Here is an 18,632-nt window from a genome sequence, read left to right on the forward strand (position 1 = left end):
GACGAGGAGTTTGAAATATATTTCGTTCCATTTTCAATGCTTCTGACATGCCTCTTTAGGCTTGGCCCATTTCTTTTACATTTAGCCACGAGTTTTCTATCGTCACTCTCTCAGGTTGTTTTCCCTGGCTTGTTGATTTTTTTTCCATATCACCAAATTATCTGAATATTTCGAGTCCCTTTCTTTTGAAATGTTGAAAATTCAAAGGGACATAACATCTCTTTACCTTATTTTTTCTCTAAATGTAGTCAGTGCTGAATCCTTAGTTTTTATATTCAAGTACTTTGAGATCCACATAACTTGCATGAAGTTCGTTCTGCTAAGCCTCCTGTATATCTGTTCAGAATTAGTGATTAACATTAATTAACAGTTTTGTATTTTGTTCACGGTTTTTCATATTGTTTTGTGATTCAGAAAATTTGGGATAGTATTAGCAAATTAATTCTGAAAAGAGATACTGATATGTAATGTTTGTTTCACAGATATCCAGATTCTTGTTGATTTGAATTTTCCTAAAAAAAACTAAAGATTATTTATTTTTAATTCAATTTTCACCATACTGTACATTCGTGTGACTTAAATGTTATTAGTAGTATTTTAAATGGGAAATCAAATCTTCGTCGTCTTGTGCTGAAATACTACCCAAAAGGTGCTTAAGGAAGTGGAAATTAACGTGGAATATGAATTAACGTAAATACGTCTTTTGATGTATATTTTACATTCCACCAGCTACGTTGAATATTAATTACAACCTCAGCAGATTAACTGTCAAGGCTGTTGTTTCCTTCGTAAATGTGCTGCATCGCTAAATGACGAATTTCCAAACATCCGAAGTTTAGATACAAGCAGCACGGGAAAGTTTGTCTGCATACCCGTGTCCTTGCCACCCTTTGGTTGTGTATAGAATAGCCTAGTAATGGTCTTGAAGAATTGAGAACCCTCCTCTTTGGTTTCGGAACACCGGCGGCTGCGTTATTCTGGTTTACAAAGTCTGCTATTTTAGATACCCTTTCATTAACGTTTGGCGGGTTTCGTGTGTGAATAACTTCCAGAAGATGGCCAACTTGATATGGATGTTTATAGGCCACACAGGGTAATTGAAAGTCTCTACATCATATTAGGGAAGTTTCGAGGGTTATCGTGATTGATTTTTGTCAGATGTTTTAGTGCGATGTATTAGTTTTAGTTTTCATATTTAACAGTATACCTTGCAACGTATGTAATTTATGAAGTCTATCAGCAAACCTGGATTATGTATTATTCGTTTTATTTAATTATTTTACCAGATTTGTGTTCATCAGGTAATGGATTAATGCATACTTTGATAAAATGAATCCACTGAAATACTTATGAAGATTAGGTGAAACGTTATGGCTTCAAGAACTCCCACTGAGCTTTCTTGGTGAATGTGTTTAAGCATCGCACTAATGGCGGCTGTACCGTTATCCGCGGCTCCATGACAACATAATGAGGAAAATTCTTTGGTTGCAAGTATTTTGTAACTGTCGTTGAGAAAGGGTACGTACTTGTTGGTAAGCCTACAAACAGCATTAGTTAAGTATCGGTAGGAATGCTGGTGGCAGGATTGGGCGAGTCGTACTGGTGGTGGTGGATGAATGTTGTGGAGCTAGACCGAGATGTGTAGAATACGGTGGAAGATATGACGGCGGTGGTGGTGGTGGGGGTGTTGTTGCTGCAGAGGTAGCTGTGTTGATAAAAGTGGTGGCGAGGATGGCGTTGGACGGGTGTGGGATACAGTGTGTGGGATACAGTGGTGTTGCCGCTGGTGGTAATGTATGGATAATGGATGCGGCTGGTGACACATGCCTATCTCTCTCTGTCTCTGCCTAACGGAGTTTCTCTCTCTCTCTCTCTCTCTCTCTCTCTCTCTCTCTCTCTCTCTCTCTCTCTCGCAAGATGGAGTGCAGCCATTCTGTGTGGGTATCTAAGTGATATTGTGTACCCTGTAGCATTCTAGTATACGTGGCGGCTTGTGGGTGTATTCGAACACAGTATAAACCCATTTAACTTCGCTCACAGCACCAATGGAAGGAGAAAGTCATAGCTGAAGGCGAGTGCTATTACGGATATTAGTGGGGGACAGATAATGCCGAGCTATTGCCGTGTCATCAGCTGTGTAGCCTGTGTTGTTTTCTGGCGAAGCAGGGTATGCACTAAACCTTGTTAGCAAATAAACAGAGATCGACAATAATGAGCACTTGCTCCCGTCGTGAGGGTATCTGCTGGCGAAAGCTACTCCAACTCGTGATCAGGCCGTGGTGAATTACACCCCCCCCCCCCACACACAAGGACGCCGGCCCGACCGCACGCCCGCCTGACCGCCTGCTCGTCTGCCTGCCAACCCGCCCGCCCGCCAGCACGCAAGCACGCACACACACACACACACACACACACACACACACATGGGAATGTGTAGACGTGTATATTGTAGTTCGGCATCCGGAAATATATTTCTTGTATATATTCCAACGCCACTGTCTGGGTAAATAAATAATCAAGATAGCTTGGAAACCAAACTATCTCGTGAAACACCGGCACGTGTACCAGCTAAGATCTTCATGCTGAAAGAAAAGATCATAAACTATCTCTCCTGTATTAAGAAAAAAAAGTGATTAGTAAAGATCTGGAAGCCCTTTTTCGCTGTATTCATTATCTTACAGACGCAAAAGCTGTGGGGATATTGACAGTTTCATTTATACGGTTTTCGTTGTCATGAGCAGCTTTTGCTTCGTCATTAGGTATTTAGTCCATCTCCCGGCCGAGTGACGTCCCGCCCCGCTGGCCTGCACGCCCCCTCGCGCCGGACCCTTGTGTTATTACCCCGCTCCTGCTTTTTATTTTGCATATAAATTTTAGTTCATTTAGTTTCGTTTCAGAGGGGTGATTGTTCAGTCAAATATTCTCTCTCTCTCTCTCTCTCTCTCTCTCTCTCTCTCTCTCTCTCTCTCTCTCTCTCTCTCTCTCTCTCTCTCTCTCTCTCTCTCTCTCTCTCTCTCTCTCTCTCTCTCGTGTTTTAATCACATATGACTGTATATTTGAACCTCGAAGCGGCTCATTCTTAGTTGAATTTCATAACATAACAAAAGTATTTCTTTTCTTTAATTTGCTGCTCGTTTGGGAACGGCCCGCAGAAAACACAGAACGGTTCCCGCCGCGCATACTCGGGGACATAAGCGCCGGCCAGCCTCACCGCCACTCCAGCCGCCCAACAATGGCAAGAGGTTTCTGGGGAGCCATTTAGCTAGGTGACTGTCGTGCCCCCCCCCAAGCCCTCCGCTGCCCCTCCACCCTCCCTGGCGGAAAGAAAATGTGGATAAACTCAAATTATTTAAGTCATGGCCTCAGTTCACGATTATTGTGTCGTATATCTCCGCGCTTTTGTGGCATTTCTTTCTGACTTCAACTTTACTTGTTTGGTCGCGTTATATTTTTTTTAATAAATGGTAGTAATGGGAAATATTCGCAGTGTGTGTGTAAAAAAAACAAATATTACAAAATCTTGAAACCTATTAAGAAAATTTTTGCAACCTTTGCATATTTACGTCGGTAGTTACTCCCTCAGCTCCCTCACCACCAACACAACTACATATCACCACCAGCCACTAATCACCCCCACTCTCACTAACACTACTACCACCACCATCACCACCGCTACCACTACCTCCTCTTCCACAAACAACAACATTAACTACAACAGCAACAACAGCAACATCAGCATCAAAAAGAACGAGAACACCACAAGCAATATTACTCTTACTACCTCCAACATCATCATTAAGATTCTGCGTTGTAGCGTCGGATCCCTCCAGGAGCCATCCAGTGATTCGTTGTAGGCATAATGACCTAAAACGCTCCTTGAATTTCTTCTCTGTGTGGTCCCGAGATGTATTCACCGAGCAACATGTAACTTAAAAATTTCTTGCCAACACATGAGACTCTTTGATCTACTGTTACTATACTACTACTACTACTACTACTACTCCTACTACTACTACTACTACTACTACTACTACTACTACTACTACTACTACTACTACTACTACTACTATTACTACTACTACTACTACTACTACTACGGGCCTCCATCTATTAGAGTTGCGTTGTGAGCGGTATATTTTCTCATATCCTTTCACAAAGCAATTCATTGGCCCCCACCTACTACTACTACTACTACTACTACTACTACTACTACTACTACTACTACTACTACTACTACTACTACTCTCTTTTATTTTTCATATCTACTCGTATGTCTCCTCGTCGAAGTGACTCTCTTGGGGTCAATATAATTTAAATTTCCCTTTCACGGATCTCAATGGTAATAATATTAATAATGATTATCATATCTTATGTATGTATGTATATACCATGAGGACACACACACACACACACACACACACTCACCCCGTCGAGGTCGTGGGCGGTGAAGGTGGTGAGGTGTGTGCCGGTGGGCGTGTCTTCGGGCAGGGTGAGGCGGGCGTGGTCGGTGTCGAAGGTGGGTGTGTTGTCGTTCTCGTCGACCAGGTTGAGGTTGACCCAGGCGCCGTCCACGTGGTAGCGGTCGTCCCAGCTTCCTTCGCCCTGAGTGTGGGGGGGAGGGAGAGGGGGGGGGGGACACTTATTTGATTTGCCTTGGTAGGGTCAGATAGATTAGTAGTAGTAGGGGAAATAGTAGTAGTAGTAGTAGTAGTAGTAGTAATAGTAGTAGCTGTATAGTATGTTTCATTCCATCTGTCCACCAACAAAGCGGGAATGTTGATGAATGTGGTACCTGCGCATTTCTAGTTCGTGAATTCTTGAAAATCAACTGTTGTGATAGACATTCAAGCTTATTTTTCAATAATATTTTGAATGTTTATGTATACAAAAAAACATCGATAATCTAACACACAAGCACACGGAAAGAAAAGCTTGTATCAAATAACATAGTCATATTATGCTCGAACGATCTATATTTTATAAATTCATTGATTGATACTTCATTTCAGGTATATTAAAAGACATCTGACTCTGCAAGTGAATATAAAGGATATCTTAATAATTTACTGCATGTGAATAATGATTAATAATCGAAATAACATGAAACAGCAAATAATAAGTGTTGAATGCGATGCTAGGGTATTTAAAATATTAGGCTACCCATGCTGTTTACATGCAACACATTAAAACTCCTTATGTATAGACACTTGAAGAGTAGGATGTCATTTTATGTACGTACTACCTGAATGAGATGAAATATGGTCATCTGAAAGGCAATGAATCGTTCGAGTGTGATAAGACTATACTATTTGATATACAAATTGTATTTTCGTGTGCTTATATGATAGATTTTTTTATGCAAATCGGCACTTTTGCGGTTCATATAGAAAGACGTAGTTTTTTTTTTGTATACGCAAACATTCAAATATATCACTGAAAATATAAAGCTGATCCTCACGCAATCACGAACTGACAATGCGCAGGTGCCACATTGGGTTAGGTACGATTGGTCTAACGCCCATTGGTCTAATACCAATTGGTCCAATGCGATTTGGTCTAAAACCACCTCGCCCCAAAATACGATTGGTCTAAAGAGAAGAACTTTTTATTATTATTATTATTATTATTATTATTATTATTATTATTATTATTATTATTATTATTATTATTATTATTATTATTATTATTATTATTATTATTATTATTATTATTATTATTATTATTATTATTATTATTATTATTATTATTATTAGTGTGTGTGTGTGTGTGTGTGTGTGTGTGAGTGCTTCCAGTAGTGAACAGGATCAATACACGTTTCCCCGCTTCTCTGTGCGTTACGGCGTTGAATCCGAAGCTTCATATATTGTTCCGAACCACCGAGACTCACTCACACACTGTTTCATTTTACTGCTTCATGAACGTCCCGGAATAATTCGCTTTAAATGTTTGTGTTTAAAAAATTTCGAGCAGCTTCACATTGCTTCGCTCACCATAACACAAAGTGTTATTCGAAGTTTACTTTTACAACAGCATTAGTCTATTCGCCTAAGCCCTTCATCATGGAGTCGACTGTGTGCGAAACTGTCATTTCCGAAAGAGGAAAGGGAAAGCTTCCAGTAAATGGCAATTTGTTAACACTGCGCACAAAGAGAGTTCAAAAGACAAGCGGCAAAGAAACATTTTACTGGAGATGCGAAAATAGACCATGTCCAGGAACTGCAGTAACTCATTATGGAGATAAGTCATATTCTAACACGAGAAAGGGAAAATACTTGTGGATCTGCTGAAGCCAGTCGAGTTGATGTAGTGAAATGTCGTAATACAATAAAACAAAGAGCTACTGAAACCGAAGACAAACCTTGCCAAATAATTCAAGACGTATGTAGTCAGGTGTCAGGGTGTCAGGAGGTCAGCACGGAAGCATAGTTTTTTAAGGACAATAGGAGGCAGTCCATCAGGTCCATATATATATATATATATATATATATATATATATATATATATATATATATATATATATATATATATATATGGCTTATGAACCTGATGGACTGCCTCCTATTGTCCTTAAAAACTGTGTTTCCGTGCTGACACCCTGCCTGGTCAAACTCTTTCGCCTCTGCCTCTCAACATCTACCTTTCTTTCCAGCTGGAAGTATGCCTTCATACAGCCTGTGCCTAAGAAGGGTGACCGTTCCAATCCCTCAAACTACCGTCTTATAGCTTTACTTTTTTGTCTATCTAAAGCTTTTGAATCAATCCTTAACCGGAAGATTCAAAACCACCATTCCACTTCTGACCTATCTGATCGCCAGTATGGGTACAGCAAGGGGCGTTCTACTGGTGATCTCGTTCCCTTCCTAACTGACTCTTGGTCATCCTCTCTTAGCCGTTTCGGTGAAACCTTTTCTATTGCGCTGGACATATCAAAAGCCTTTGATAGGATCTGGCACAAATCTTTGCTTTCCAAACTACCTTCCTACGATTTCTATCCTTCTCTCTGTACCTTTATCTCCAGTTTCCTTTCTGACCGTTCTATTTCTGCTGTGGTAGACGGTCACTGTTCTTCCCCTAAACCTATTAACATTTGTGTCCCGCAGTGTTCTGTCCTATCTCCCACTCTCTTTCTGTTGTTCATTGATGATCTTTTCAAAACAAACTGTCCTATCCATTCTTACGCCGATGACTCTACTCTGCATTACTCAATTTCTTTTAATAGAAGACCCATCCAACAGGAACTAAACGATTCCATGCTGGAGGCTGCAGAACGCTTATCCTCAGATCTTACTATTATTTCCGATTGGGGCAAGACGAACATAGTGTCCTTCAACGCCTCAAAAACACAGTTTATCCACCTATCCACTCGACACAATCTTCCAAACAACTATCCTATATTCTTTAACAACACTCAGCTATCACCTTCTTCTGCACAAAACATCTTCAGTCTGTCCTTAAAATCTAAACTGGAAACTTCACATCTCTTACTAAATCAGCTTAGTGTGGGCGTTATGTACCGTCTCCGCCAGTTCTTCTCCCCCGCACAGCTGCTATCCATTTACAGGGGCCTTGTCCGCCCGCGTATGGAGTATGCATTTATGTCTGGGGGGGCTCCACTCACACAGCTCTTCTGGACAGAGTGGAGTCTAAGGCTCTTCGTCTCATCAGATCTCCTCCTCATACTGAAAGTCTTCTACCTCTTAAAGTCTGCCGCCATGTTGCCTCTCTTTCTATCTTCTATCGATATTTTCATGCTGACTACTCTTCTGAACCTGCTAACTGCAGGCCTCCCCTCCTCCCGCGGCCCCGCTGTACGCAACTTTCTACTCATGCTAATCCCTATACTGTCGAAACCCCTTATGCAAGAGTTAACCAGCATCTTCATTCTTTCATCCCTTACACTGGTAAACTCTGGAACAGCCTCCCTTCGTCTATATTTCCTCCCGCCTATGACATGAATTCTTTCAAGAGGAGTGTATCAAGACACCTCTCCTCCCGAAATTGACCTCTCTTTTGGCCGCTCATTATTTTTGTCTTTGTGGGGACAACGATTAGCATGCTTTTTTTTTTTTTTACACCTTTTGTTACCCTTGAGCTGTTTCTTTAGCTGTAAAAAAAACCCCAATTCTCTTATTTAAAGAAATAAGAAAGAATTTTGCCTCATATATATAGAAAATACCCGCACGTGTATATAAAAAAAGTAAGAAAATTTCATGTGGCGATAGATAAAAAAGTTGACGTGATTGAGCAAAACCAATGTGATTTTTGGAATCAGCACATAAAAATTGTCGTAAATCAGCTAAAAAAAAAAAAAAAAAAAAATGGCGATAAATATGTTGTTGGCCAATTTGTTATTAACCAAATATTGCTAACTTTGTATAAATCATCATAATCGTATGTATATTAAATTTAAGGTTAATATGCTGGTTGGCGGCCACGGTCGTCGGCGAGGCTGTGGCTAATGAATTGTGTCGAGATGGAATATTCGTCTCACAACGTGGGTCTTGCCGGATGGAAGTCATTTCATTAATAAGAAATGTATATTATTATTATTATTATTATTATTATTATTATTATTATTATTATTATTATTATTATTATTATTATTATTATTATTATTATTATTATTATTATTATTATTATTATTATTATTATTATTATTATTATTATTATTATTATTATTATTATTATTATTATTATTATTATTATTATTATTATTATTGTTACTAGCTGTAGTAGTACGTAGTAGCAGTAGTAGTAGTAGTAAGTGCAGTATGGCTACCTTGTAAAGTTAGCCTACTGTAGTATGTATGATGGAAGGATTTTAATTAGAGATATGCCGATACCACGATGCTGGCCGATACCGATACCCACTTCTCATCCGTTACCGATACCGACACTCTGATATTTAGAAACGGTCGATATTTTGCCGATGCCGATACCTATATTTTTGTTTTGATTGCATATCTGTGAGAATATGAAAGTATTGAATATTAGTATTGTAAAATTTTAAATAAGCGATTTTGGGAATAACTAAAATTGGATGGTCATGAAAGTTGATAGTAAATAAAAAGAAATAAAAAAGTCATGTTTGTCTTGAATCACATTGCCTAACAAATAAGCCAGTAAAGTATCGGAGTATCAGCCAAATTTTCACCTTCCTGATACCGATATTATAAATAAAAGCCGATACTGCCGATACTGATACTATCGGCACATCTCTAATTTTAATGAATGCTGACTTCCTTTGTCTTGTGTTTTAGCATAGTGTGGTGTGTATAGAATGGTAATGTATGAGTGGCAGCTTAATCCTCAAGCTTTTCACTCCCTTGGCCGAGGTGGTAAGCGTACGATAGTTTGTAAATGCAAGATGGCGCCACTATAAGCGCCGCCGCGCGCGCCTCGCCTGCGCCAGGACGGGGCTGCCACGACCAAGAAGAAGGGCCGACCATCAGGGCCCACCCACCAGAAGATGCCCGGCGCACAGGCAACAGCGAAAAAAAAAAAAAAAAAAAAACAACAGCCCGCGATCATTAAATGTCTCTATAGGCCCAAGGAGGCAGGCGAAACTTGAAAACAGAGGATTACACCCGATTAGCTGATGGTGGAAGAATCCTGAAACTATTTAAGTTGTATTCAGTCAGTCAGGGAGTCTCTACGACCTCTACGATACCAAGAATGCAGTATCGGTGTCTACAGTAATAGTAGCAGTAGTAGTAGTAGTAGTAGTAGTAGTAGCAGTAGTAGTAGTAGTAGTAGTAGTAGTAGTAATAGTAGTTGTTAGGATTGTTGTTGTACTGGTAGTTGTATCTGCTATTGCAGTAACAATGGCAGAGTTAGTAGTGGTAAAAATTCCAGAAACATGAAACAAAAATAATATTCCACTGTAAAAATAACGGAAGTGAAGCGTAACAAAATTTATAATTTACTGTAAGATTCAAAATAAGCCATGTGTGTCGAGGTAATAAGCTCTAAAACGAAAAAGAAAAATAATGCTGTAACACATATAACTGTAATTAGTTTAAGATATTCAAGTGTTGTCAGGGGAAAACAATGAGTAGTTTTGTATACATAGGTCATCAAATTATAGAAGTAAACTTCATTATATATCAGCATATTGTGGGCCGAGTACAGACAAGGGCTTAGATTATGTAAACAGACGTCACTTTCCCTCCTCCTTTCGGGGAGACCACTTGGTGATGTTTATGGTCTCCTTATCGTTGAAATAAGCTATGGTGTGTTTCATGAAATATATAGATGATATTATGTAATACGTTTGTTTGTTCCGTGAGAAATGGTGACGTCTCTGTTGACATACTCTCAGGGTGTCGAAGTTACACGAGGGGCCTTGCCAGGGATGATTTGTGTGGACAAGCAACATCACGCAGACTGTTCCTCACCAAGGCCAAGGAACCTGTTCTGCGCATGGTCCATGTGTCGATAAACTTTGATGCTACCGTTAATATCATTAAGATGGTTAATGCTTGTTATGCAAGCAACACAAGCACTCATTCCCTGCCAAGTAATAGATTTATCTTCAAACTGGCTATCATTACCAGCACCTGTGTACTGCTAACACCGCCTTAAAGATAGCGTTGCCTTCCGTCTGAACCTTCTTCCGTGTGACAGAGCAATTTGGTTCAAAGGACGATGGAAATACTTTGCTTTTTTCCATGAATATGAGTGTCATTCTCATTTTCTCTCTGTTATGTGGTTTATTCCACTGAATTATTTGAGATGCAAACTATCAAGAAAATATATTCACTATATTCTGAAACTAAAAGGAATTTACTATTGTTATAAGCTAGCAATGCCTCTCTAATTAAGAAGCTTCGTGTCATGGCACAATTTCTATATGTACAGGTCTTAGTGTCAAAAACTTTATTTTCTTTCTTTTATATTTTCAAATGTTTCCAGTGCCCTACCGCTCCAGTGTAAAGCTTCTCCTTATAGGGTCTTCGCCGGGTAAAGCCGCAGCAATTGAGCACACGGATTAGTTCTCCTTAGTGTAATGTTACGTCCTAATGGTCTCGCCAGAAATCCTGAAGATTTTAGACTCTTCCCAGCCACTCTGAGTGTCATTGCTTCCTCTACTGACGGCGATCAGGATAAGCCTTTAGTATGACATCGTCTGCACCGTCAGCTGTTTCTCTTTCATCCTGGACTACTCCGGACATTCACGACTACCTCCGTCATGTCAAAACCCATAAATACATTACGTTGTACAGTCAATCGTTATTACCTAAAAGACAACTCTCTGTGTGTGTGTGTGTGTGTGTGTGTGTGTGTGTGTGTGTGTGTGTGTGAGATTGCATGAGTGAGTGAGTAATCGAATAAGTGAGTGAGTAAGTGAATGAATGAGAACAGTGATATCTTTCGGCCACTCCTCTTGACTCTTTTGTAGGAGCAGTGAGTAGCGGCCTTTTTTTCATTATTGTTTCCTTTTTTTTTTTGCCTTTGAACTGTTTCCTTTATTATAAAAAAAAGTGAGGGGTCCAGTGAGTCAGTTAGTTAGTTAGTTAGTGTGTGTGTCTGCGTGTGTGTGTGTGTGTGTGTGTGTGTGTGTGTGTGTGTGTGTGTGTATACCTGTTTGAGCCATGCGCTTCAATATCGGAGGCTTGGAAATATAAAACATTCATTAACATTACACATTTAATTCAGTATTGAACTTTTGGGCTTCGAGGCGTGAATATTTGTTTCTGTCCTCTCGTTTGATGTGTTGAGCTTAATGAACGATGACAATAGAACGCGCGGGTGAAGCCTCCTCCCCGGGCCGGCAATACTGCTGCAGGGAGCGCACCGGCCCGGCATTTGTTGCACGGGCAGGTTCATTGGACACCTTTCAGATCGGAATGCCCATATACGAGAGCATACCCAGTGCCAACGGGAGCTGTGTTTCTGTTCCTCAACAACAGTGACGCGCGGGCCCCGAAGAACCCAGAGCAACGGCGCGGTCGATGTCTCCTGCATGCTGACAGACTGTTTGCATTGTCCTCCGCCTCTGGAGTCACGCTGCCCGTCACTCAGTCCACACCTGCGCCAGACGCGTACCAATTAGCAGCAACTGTTTGTGAATTAATTGCGTTTCTAGTTTCAGCGCCGAACTAATGGGTCTGATAATTTATACAATGTGATTGAATTAATGTAGAAACGAGGCAGTAAGTGAAAAACTCATGATTGCGTTCCTGAATCGTTGTTGGTCAGTGGAATCCCTCGCGGGCCTGTACTAACTGAATTAGCATGTCTGCTCCTCCGTCCTTCTGTTTACCTGTCTAGTCGTGTGTGTGTGTGTGTGTGTGTGTGCTCGTCACCACTCCGTCGGCCAGTAGGGAGGGTGGGCGCCCCTCGTTTCGCCCTCACACTAACCAGCCGTGTTTTCTTTTCTGCAGGAGCCGCTCGGTGCCGACGCTGTGGATGGACCAAAAACGCTAATGAGGTAATATTTCATAAGTGTAATTATACCGGTTTTTCCCTCGCAGCCCCGGAAAGGTTCTTTATTTATTTCCTTTGCAATTTTCTCCACCACATGTAGTCACCGTGGCTGCTATCCGAGAGCCTCGCGTAATGGTGTTGTGCCTTGATGGGTTTTAGCTTTCGTTAAAAGTGCTTCCAAAATTTTCCTCACAAGAAGCATAAACATAAAAGACTTACGAATTAGGAAGATAATAAATATAACTTTTTGGAAAATTTTAAAATGATCTTCTTTAGTTTGGGCTTAGTAGAAGACATGCAACAGGGATATATGAGCCTCGTACATTATCTGGAAGCATAGGCAGTCGTCTCATCGGAGTTCTTGAAGTAGAAACACAAACACAGCTGCTCCGTTCCAGCCATGATAGTGGGAATTAGTTGTACCTCCCGGAAGTTTGAATTTCTGGTACGGTTTGTACTGACATTCTCCAAGCCAGGGAAAGTGCATACATAGTTTAGAGAGTATCACACACACACACACACACACACACACACACACACACACACACACACACACACACACACACACACACACACACACACACACACACACACACACACACACACACACACACACACACACACACACACACACACACACACACACACACACACACACACACACACACACACACACACACACACACACACACACACACACACACACACACACACACACACACACACACACACACACACACACACATACAGACACACACGAATTCCAGCTCTGGTCACCTGTTCCAAGCTCGCACACACATGCGAAAACTGTACATTCTTTGTAGGCTTTGTATTGTATGCCAATTAATCCAAACCATTTCAAAAGTATGAATATTTAAGATTTCATATTTATTAAACTTTTATTCTAGCTCTTGCACTTGAATTGCAAAAAAATGAGATTATAGATGAATGTAGTTTGTTCTCCGTCAAGTACATTTTTTGGCTTGTTCTCCCCTCCGTCCATGACTAAAAAAGCATTGGAAAGTTTCAGTTTTATCATGGTTGAGTTTACCCACTGATATTCCATTCCGAGCTTTCAATTTATAAATGGTTCGCTGCATCTTCTATAAGCAAAGGGTGATGTGATTCTTCTAGAGAGACCAGTCTAAAACAGTAAACAACATGTGTGAATTATGAAAGCTTTGTAATGAAATGAAAAATTACTACAAAATGAAAGTAAATATCATCAGTAATAACCCGATCATGTAAGTATATAAGAGTGAAATGTTAGTGTGCGAGCGAGGGCGTATCAATTTTGATCTAGGCAATACAATTATTCCGTTGTTTGATTACACCCCTTTTTGTTTGTTGCCACATGAAATACAGGAATATTGTATTATTATTATTATTATTATTATTATTATTATTATTATTATTATTATTATTATTATTATTATTATTATTATTATTATTATTATTATTATTATTATTATTATTATTATTACTATTACTATTACTATTACTATTACTATTATTATTATTATTATTATTATTATTATTATTATTATTGTTACTGTTATTATTACTAAGTAGTTTTACGATTATAATATATAAACTAATATTGATAGTGGTGAAGTGGTAAGGTGATGTATAATTACTGATAATGGGTAAATTACATGTAAATTTCTTGCACGGTCGATAAATTTGTTGCAGTGGTAAAAACATATCGGTTATGATGCTAAGCCTAAAAAATGTGATAAAATGGATAGGTTAATATGATATGCAAATATTAGTGGTAGTGGAAGCCATTGCTTTTTTACGTGTATTTACTTACTCCTGGATAGTAAGCTCATGAAACGAGAACAGATTCGCAGAGCATTCTGAGCCTCTTGGAGGTTGTTTGCGGAGGTTAGTAAGCTGAGGTTGATTTTAGCGTATCACTCCGAGACTGCAAGGCTGTAGCGTGGTGGATGGATATTATGATTTTAAGCAACTGACTCGTCATAGAAATATTACACGGCGGTATATTTAGGAATCTAGTTGATTACAGCCTCTGTGGAAGTGTTCATATTGGTTGATGATAATGATTTTGGCGAGGGAGCGGAAGCACACGTCCAGCTGTATGTCGTACCTCAGTGTCTGCTCATAGCGATATGTTTTTATTATTATTATTATTATTATTATTATTATTATTATTATTATTATTATTATTATTATTATTATTATTATTATTATTATTATTATTATTATTATTATTATTATTATTATTATTATTATTATTATTATCATTATTATTATTATAATTATTAAATAAGATTCCTCGAGGTTGGGCGTTCTGTATCTCCTCCCTCAGTTCTTTTCCCTAACACAGTTGCAATCCGTATACAAGGCCCTTGTCCGCCCTCGTATGGAGTATGCATCTTTCGTTTGGGGGGACTCCACACACACACAGCTCACTTGGACAGAGTCGATATTATGTATAAAAATTAATATTAAACAAGTTCAAGCAAAAATTAGATTTACTTATTCACTTTACATTGCTTAGGAAAGGTATATAAACTTGTGGGGTAAATGGATAGGGGAAAATGTGAACAATGAGACGGGGTGGGGGGGTGGGGTGGGGGGGGGTGGAGGCTTCAAAAGACTTAGGACCACAGAAAGGCAAAAAACGTTACTGCCTGCACCTGTGAATGCTGACTCCGATTGTGGAGTTATTCATGCTTCCCAAAGCCGATCATGCTCACTGACTCGTATGTGGAAGAGAGAAAACGCGTAGTATAGAAAAATTACTTGATATCTAGGTCAAAGCATAGGAAAGAGTCCTTCATAATTGGTCTATCTTTCATTCCTCAGCAAAGCACAACATTGTTGCCTCGGTGTACGGTTCGTGTTGATGTTAATCAATAGTCGTTTATAATACTAATACGATATGCAGAAATGTAAATATTAAAGGGGAAGTGGTGGTGGTTTAATATAAAAAGTGTGTGTGTGTATGTGTGTGTGTGTGTGTGTGTGTGTGTGTGTGTGTGTGTGTGTGTGTGTGTGTGTGTGTGTGTGTGTGTGTGTTCGTACTCGTTTTGATTTTTCTCCAATTTATTTGAATTATTTTAGTGCAGTAATGTTGGATTAATTCTTTTATTGCCATTATTTTTTTTTTCATGACTTACGTACGAGAAAGTCTTTTCAATGTAGGCGTGACATGATTTGTGACGAAGAGCGGGCTTTGGTTAGATATTCTGCTGCATACAACTATATCTATTATAAAAATATGTGTGCATCCACCGCATAAAAGTGAGCTCTTTGCATTCATCTGAAAAAAAAAAGTTTGGTAGTGCAGAGAAAAGTCACTGAAAAATGTGTATATTTTTTCAATGTGTCGAGCGCAGTCAAAGGCAATTAGGAGGTGCCGGCTCTCACTTCAATCCGTTCCAGCTGAGGAAAGAAATTAGCATTCGGCACCTTTCTCGGATTGTCGCAAGCTCTGTATTCCTTTCATCCGCTAGTTGGTAACTAATAATATAACGATAGATGACATAGTACATTGACAAACAGAAGAATGCATTGTATTTACTTTTTTCTAAATATAAAGATACATGTAACAAGTAATATCTGTCTTCTGATAAAAAAAAAAAAAAACATTCGGATTAGTGGGCGGCATCGTGCGGGAGAAAGATTCTTCCGCGTAGTAAAGTAGTGCACCACGTAATAGTGGCACAGATGTCTTTTAATATCATATAATTGTGAAATACATTAAGAGAGGGTATGCAGCTGACGTTGCCTTTGACAGATCTTTTTTAATTATTGAGATTGAAACGATGGCATTTTTAATATGATAATGTTGGTAAGACGGTGACCAGATGATGACGTATGAAAGTTTTACAACAGGCAAATAATAATATATGTTTGCATGTATTTATATGATGAGAAAAAAAATGTATTCTGTTGTTTTTCAGTGAATTATATTGTCCATAGCGTTGTTGTATATCAGTTACCTATTTTCTGAAAGGAATGGGAATCCACATATTGCGACAATTTGAGAGAGGGGTGCCGAACGCCACTTCATTTCCTGCGATGGAACGAAGTACAGTTTCTTCTTATTACGAGTATAGCCCCAAAAGATCTGTCGCTGCCACTGGACTCTGGCGTCACTCCACTTTGTCAGGTGACCCTCTCAGTGGATCAGTGAGCAACTTATAAGCAAGTCCTGTCCTTTTTTTTTTTTTTTTTTTTTTTACGTCGCAGCCTATTGCGTCGGTAGGCTTGTTCCCGGTGGGGCCTGATAGTTTGCCCAGCCCGTTCTGGCGCAGGCGAGTGTTTATAGTGGCGCCATCTTGTGTTGGGTCATGGTGCCCCCCGGAACTCATCTTTGAGCCTCTCTTTGGAGAGGTTACCTAGAGCCCGGGTTGATGGGTGGTCTCCAGGTCAGCATGTGGGTAGTCTTAGGCCACTCGGCGGTGGCTGAAAAATCTCAGCTGTGCGGCGGCCAGGATTCGAACCCGCGTCCCTCCTGGAGCTCCTGAAAGCGGGGTCGTCACGTTAACCACTCAGCCACCGCCTCCCTGTCACATCCGTCAACCACGTAGCCACTGCAGTCACCAGAAGTTCTGAAACACGTGCTGGTGACGGCCGTTCGCCTCCCCTCAAAAGCTATTCCATCTAACGCATCGGAAAAGCTATTTAAACTCTTTCGTTCAATTCCCCCTCTCATTTTCAGAACAAATAATGGAAACGTATATTTTTTGGTATTCAGTTTCTTAAAGTTGTCTGAGTTCTATGAATGTCTAATTATTTACATTGTTATGTGTTAATAATATAGACTGAGTTTGTTGTCAATTTTCTTCATTTTTATATTACTTTTCTTTCCTTTATTCCTTCTTATTTTTTTCTTCTTATTTTTCTTTTTTCTTTTTTCCTTTTCTTTTTTTATTTCTTATTTTTTAAAGTCAACATTTATTTATTTATTTATTACTATTTTCTTATCATTATTATTATTTTATTTATATATTTGCTACACACACATTCGAGTAGAGAGAGAGTACTTATGAGGGCAATCGTATTTTTCGTATCCAGTTCTCTCTCTCTCTCTCTCTCTCTCTCTCTCTCTCTCTCTCTCTCTCTCTCTCTCTCTCTCTCTCTCTCTCTCTCTCTCTTTTGTGTATGTGTGTGTTAAATGGCTGATTGTTGTTGTTGTGGGTAATTTTTAACCGAGGAGTTTTCTGTTCTCGTAAAATAATGAGAACATACAGAACCTCAGTTAATTATACTGAGAGGAAACGCTTAATGATTACTTAAGGGATTAACGAGACCCCGTAAAAAGATTACACGAATGGCAGAGATAAAAGATATTTCAGATTTTTACCAATACGAGGAGAGAAAGAGCAAATATATTAAAGGATCATTCGTGGGACAGGAATTTCATATTAATCATGGGGGCAAACAAATCAGCATCGACACCTTAAAAAAAAAAAAAAAAAAACAGGCAGCTAAAGATTGTTGTTTGGAGTGTCAATATGCCATCCAGATGTATAAGGATCGGATCGGTTATCGAAATGCCCGTGCCGACAAAGATTTTTAAATCCCTAATATTTTTCTTTCTTGGTGTATTTGGTCTCACAGTATCATCTTTATAATGTTGGCCTATCTGTATACGCTACAACAAGGTAATGTGAGCGGCGAGTTGGCGTGAGAGGACATCGTTGCAACCTTGTGATATGTAGATGCCATTTCCACAGTTCAGACGTAATGGGCTGGTAAGCTCATAAACCAAACACAAAATCCTACGAGATTCCTTCCGTAGTGTTTGATGCTTAATTAGAAGGTACTAAATTTGAGGAAAGTAAAGAGGAAGTCTCTTTAGTATTTGGTGCTGAGTAGGAAAAACTGAACATACTGAAGAGTTAAGTTTGGTTAAGTCGCTTGCTGTTGCACTGTGGAACTACCTAAACGAATGGGAACGGTAGTCATTCTTGACCAGCCTTTTGTGACCGGGGCGAGGACGAAAACTCTCCGACCAAAAACTCACCGAACAAAAACTCATCGAACAAAAACTCACCGGACAGAAACTCACCGGACAGAAACTCACCGGACAAACTCACCGGACAGAAACTCACCGGACAAACTCACCGGACAGAAACTCACCGGACAAACTCACCGGACAGAAACTCACCGGACAAACTCACCGGACAGAAACTCACCGGACAGAAACTCACCGGACAGAAACTCAC

At 39.6% G+C, this 18,632-nt stretch overlaps 1 protein-coding gene across 2 annotated transcripts in view; it reads right to left on the reverse strand.

The window, feature by feature from the left end:
* Positions 1 to 18,632, reverse strand: part of LOC127009625 (putative neural-cadherin 2) — a 100,501-nt gene that overhangs the window by 45,537 nt on the left and 36,332 nt on the right. For both annotated transcript variants that reach the window (XM_050882857.1, XM_050882856.1), the window contains exon 7: positions 4,426 to 4,602. In XM_050882857.1, the coding sequence (XP_050738814.1) occupies positions 4,426 to 4,602 (177 nt within the window). The remainder of the gene's footprint in view (positions 1 to 4,425; positions 4,603 to 18,632) is intronic.

The sequence above is a fragment of the Eriocheir sinensis genome, chromosome 41 (assembly GCF_024679095.1).
Source record: "Eriocheir sinensis breed Jianghai 21 chromosome 41, ASM2467909v1, whole genome shotgun sequence".
Taxonomy (NCBI): Eukaryota; Metazoa; Arthropoda; class Malacostraca; order Decapoda; family Varunidae; genus Eriocheir; species Eriocheir sinensis.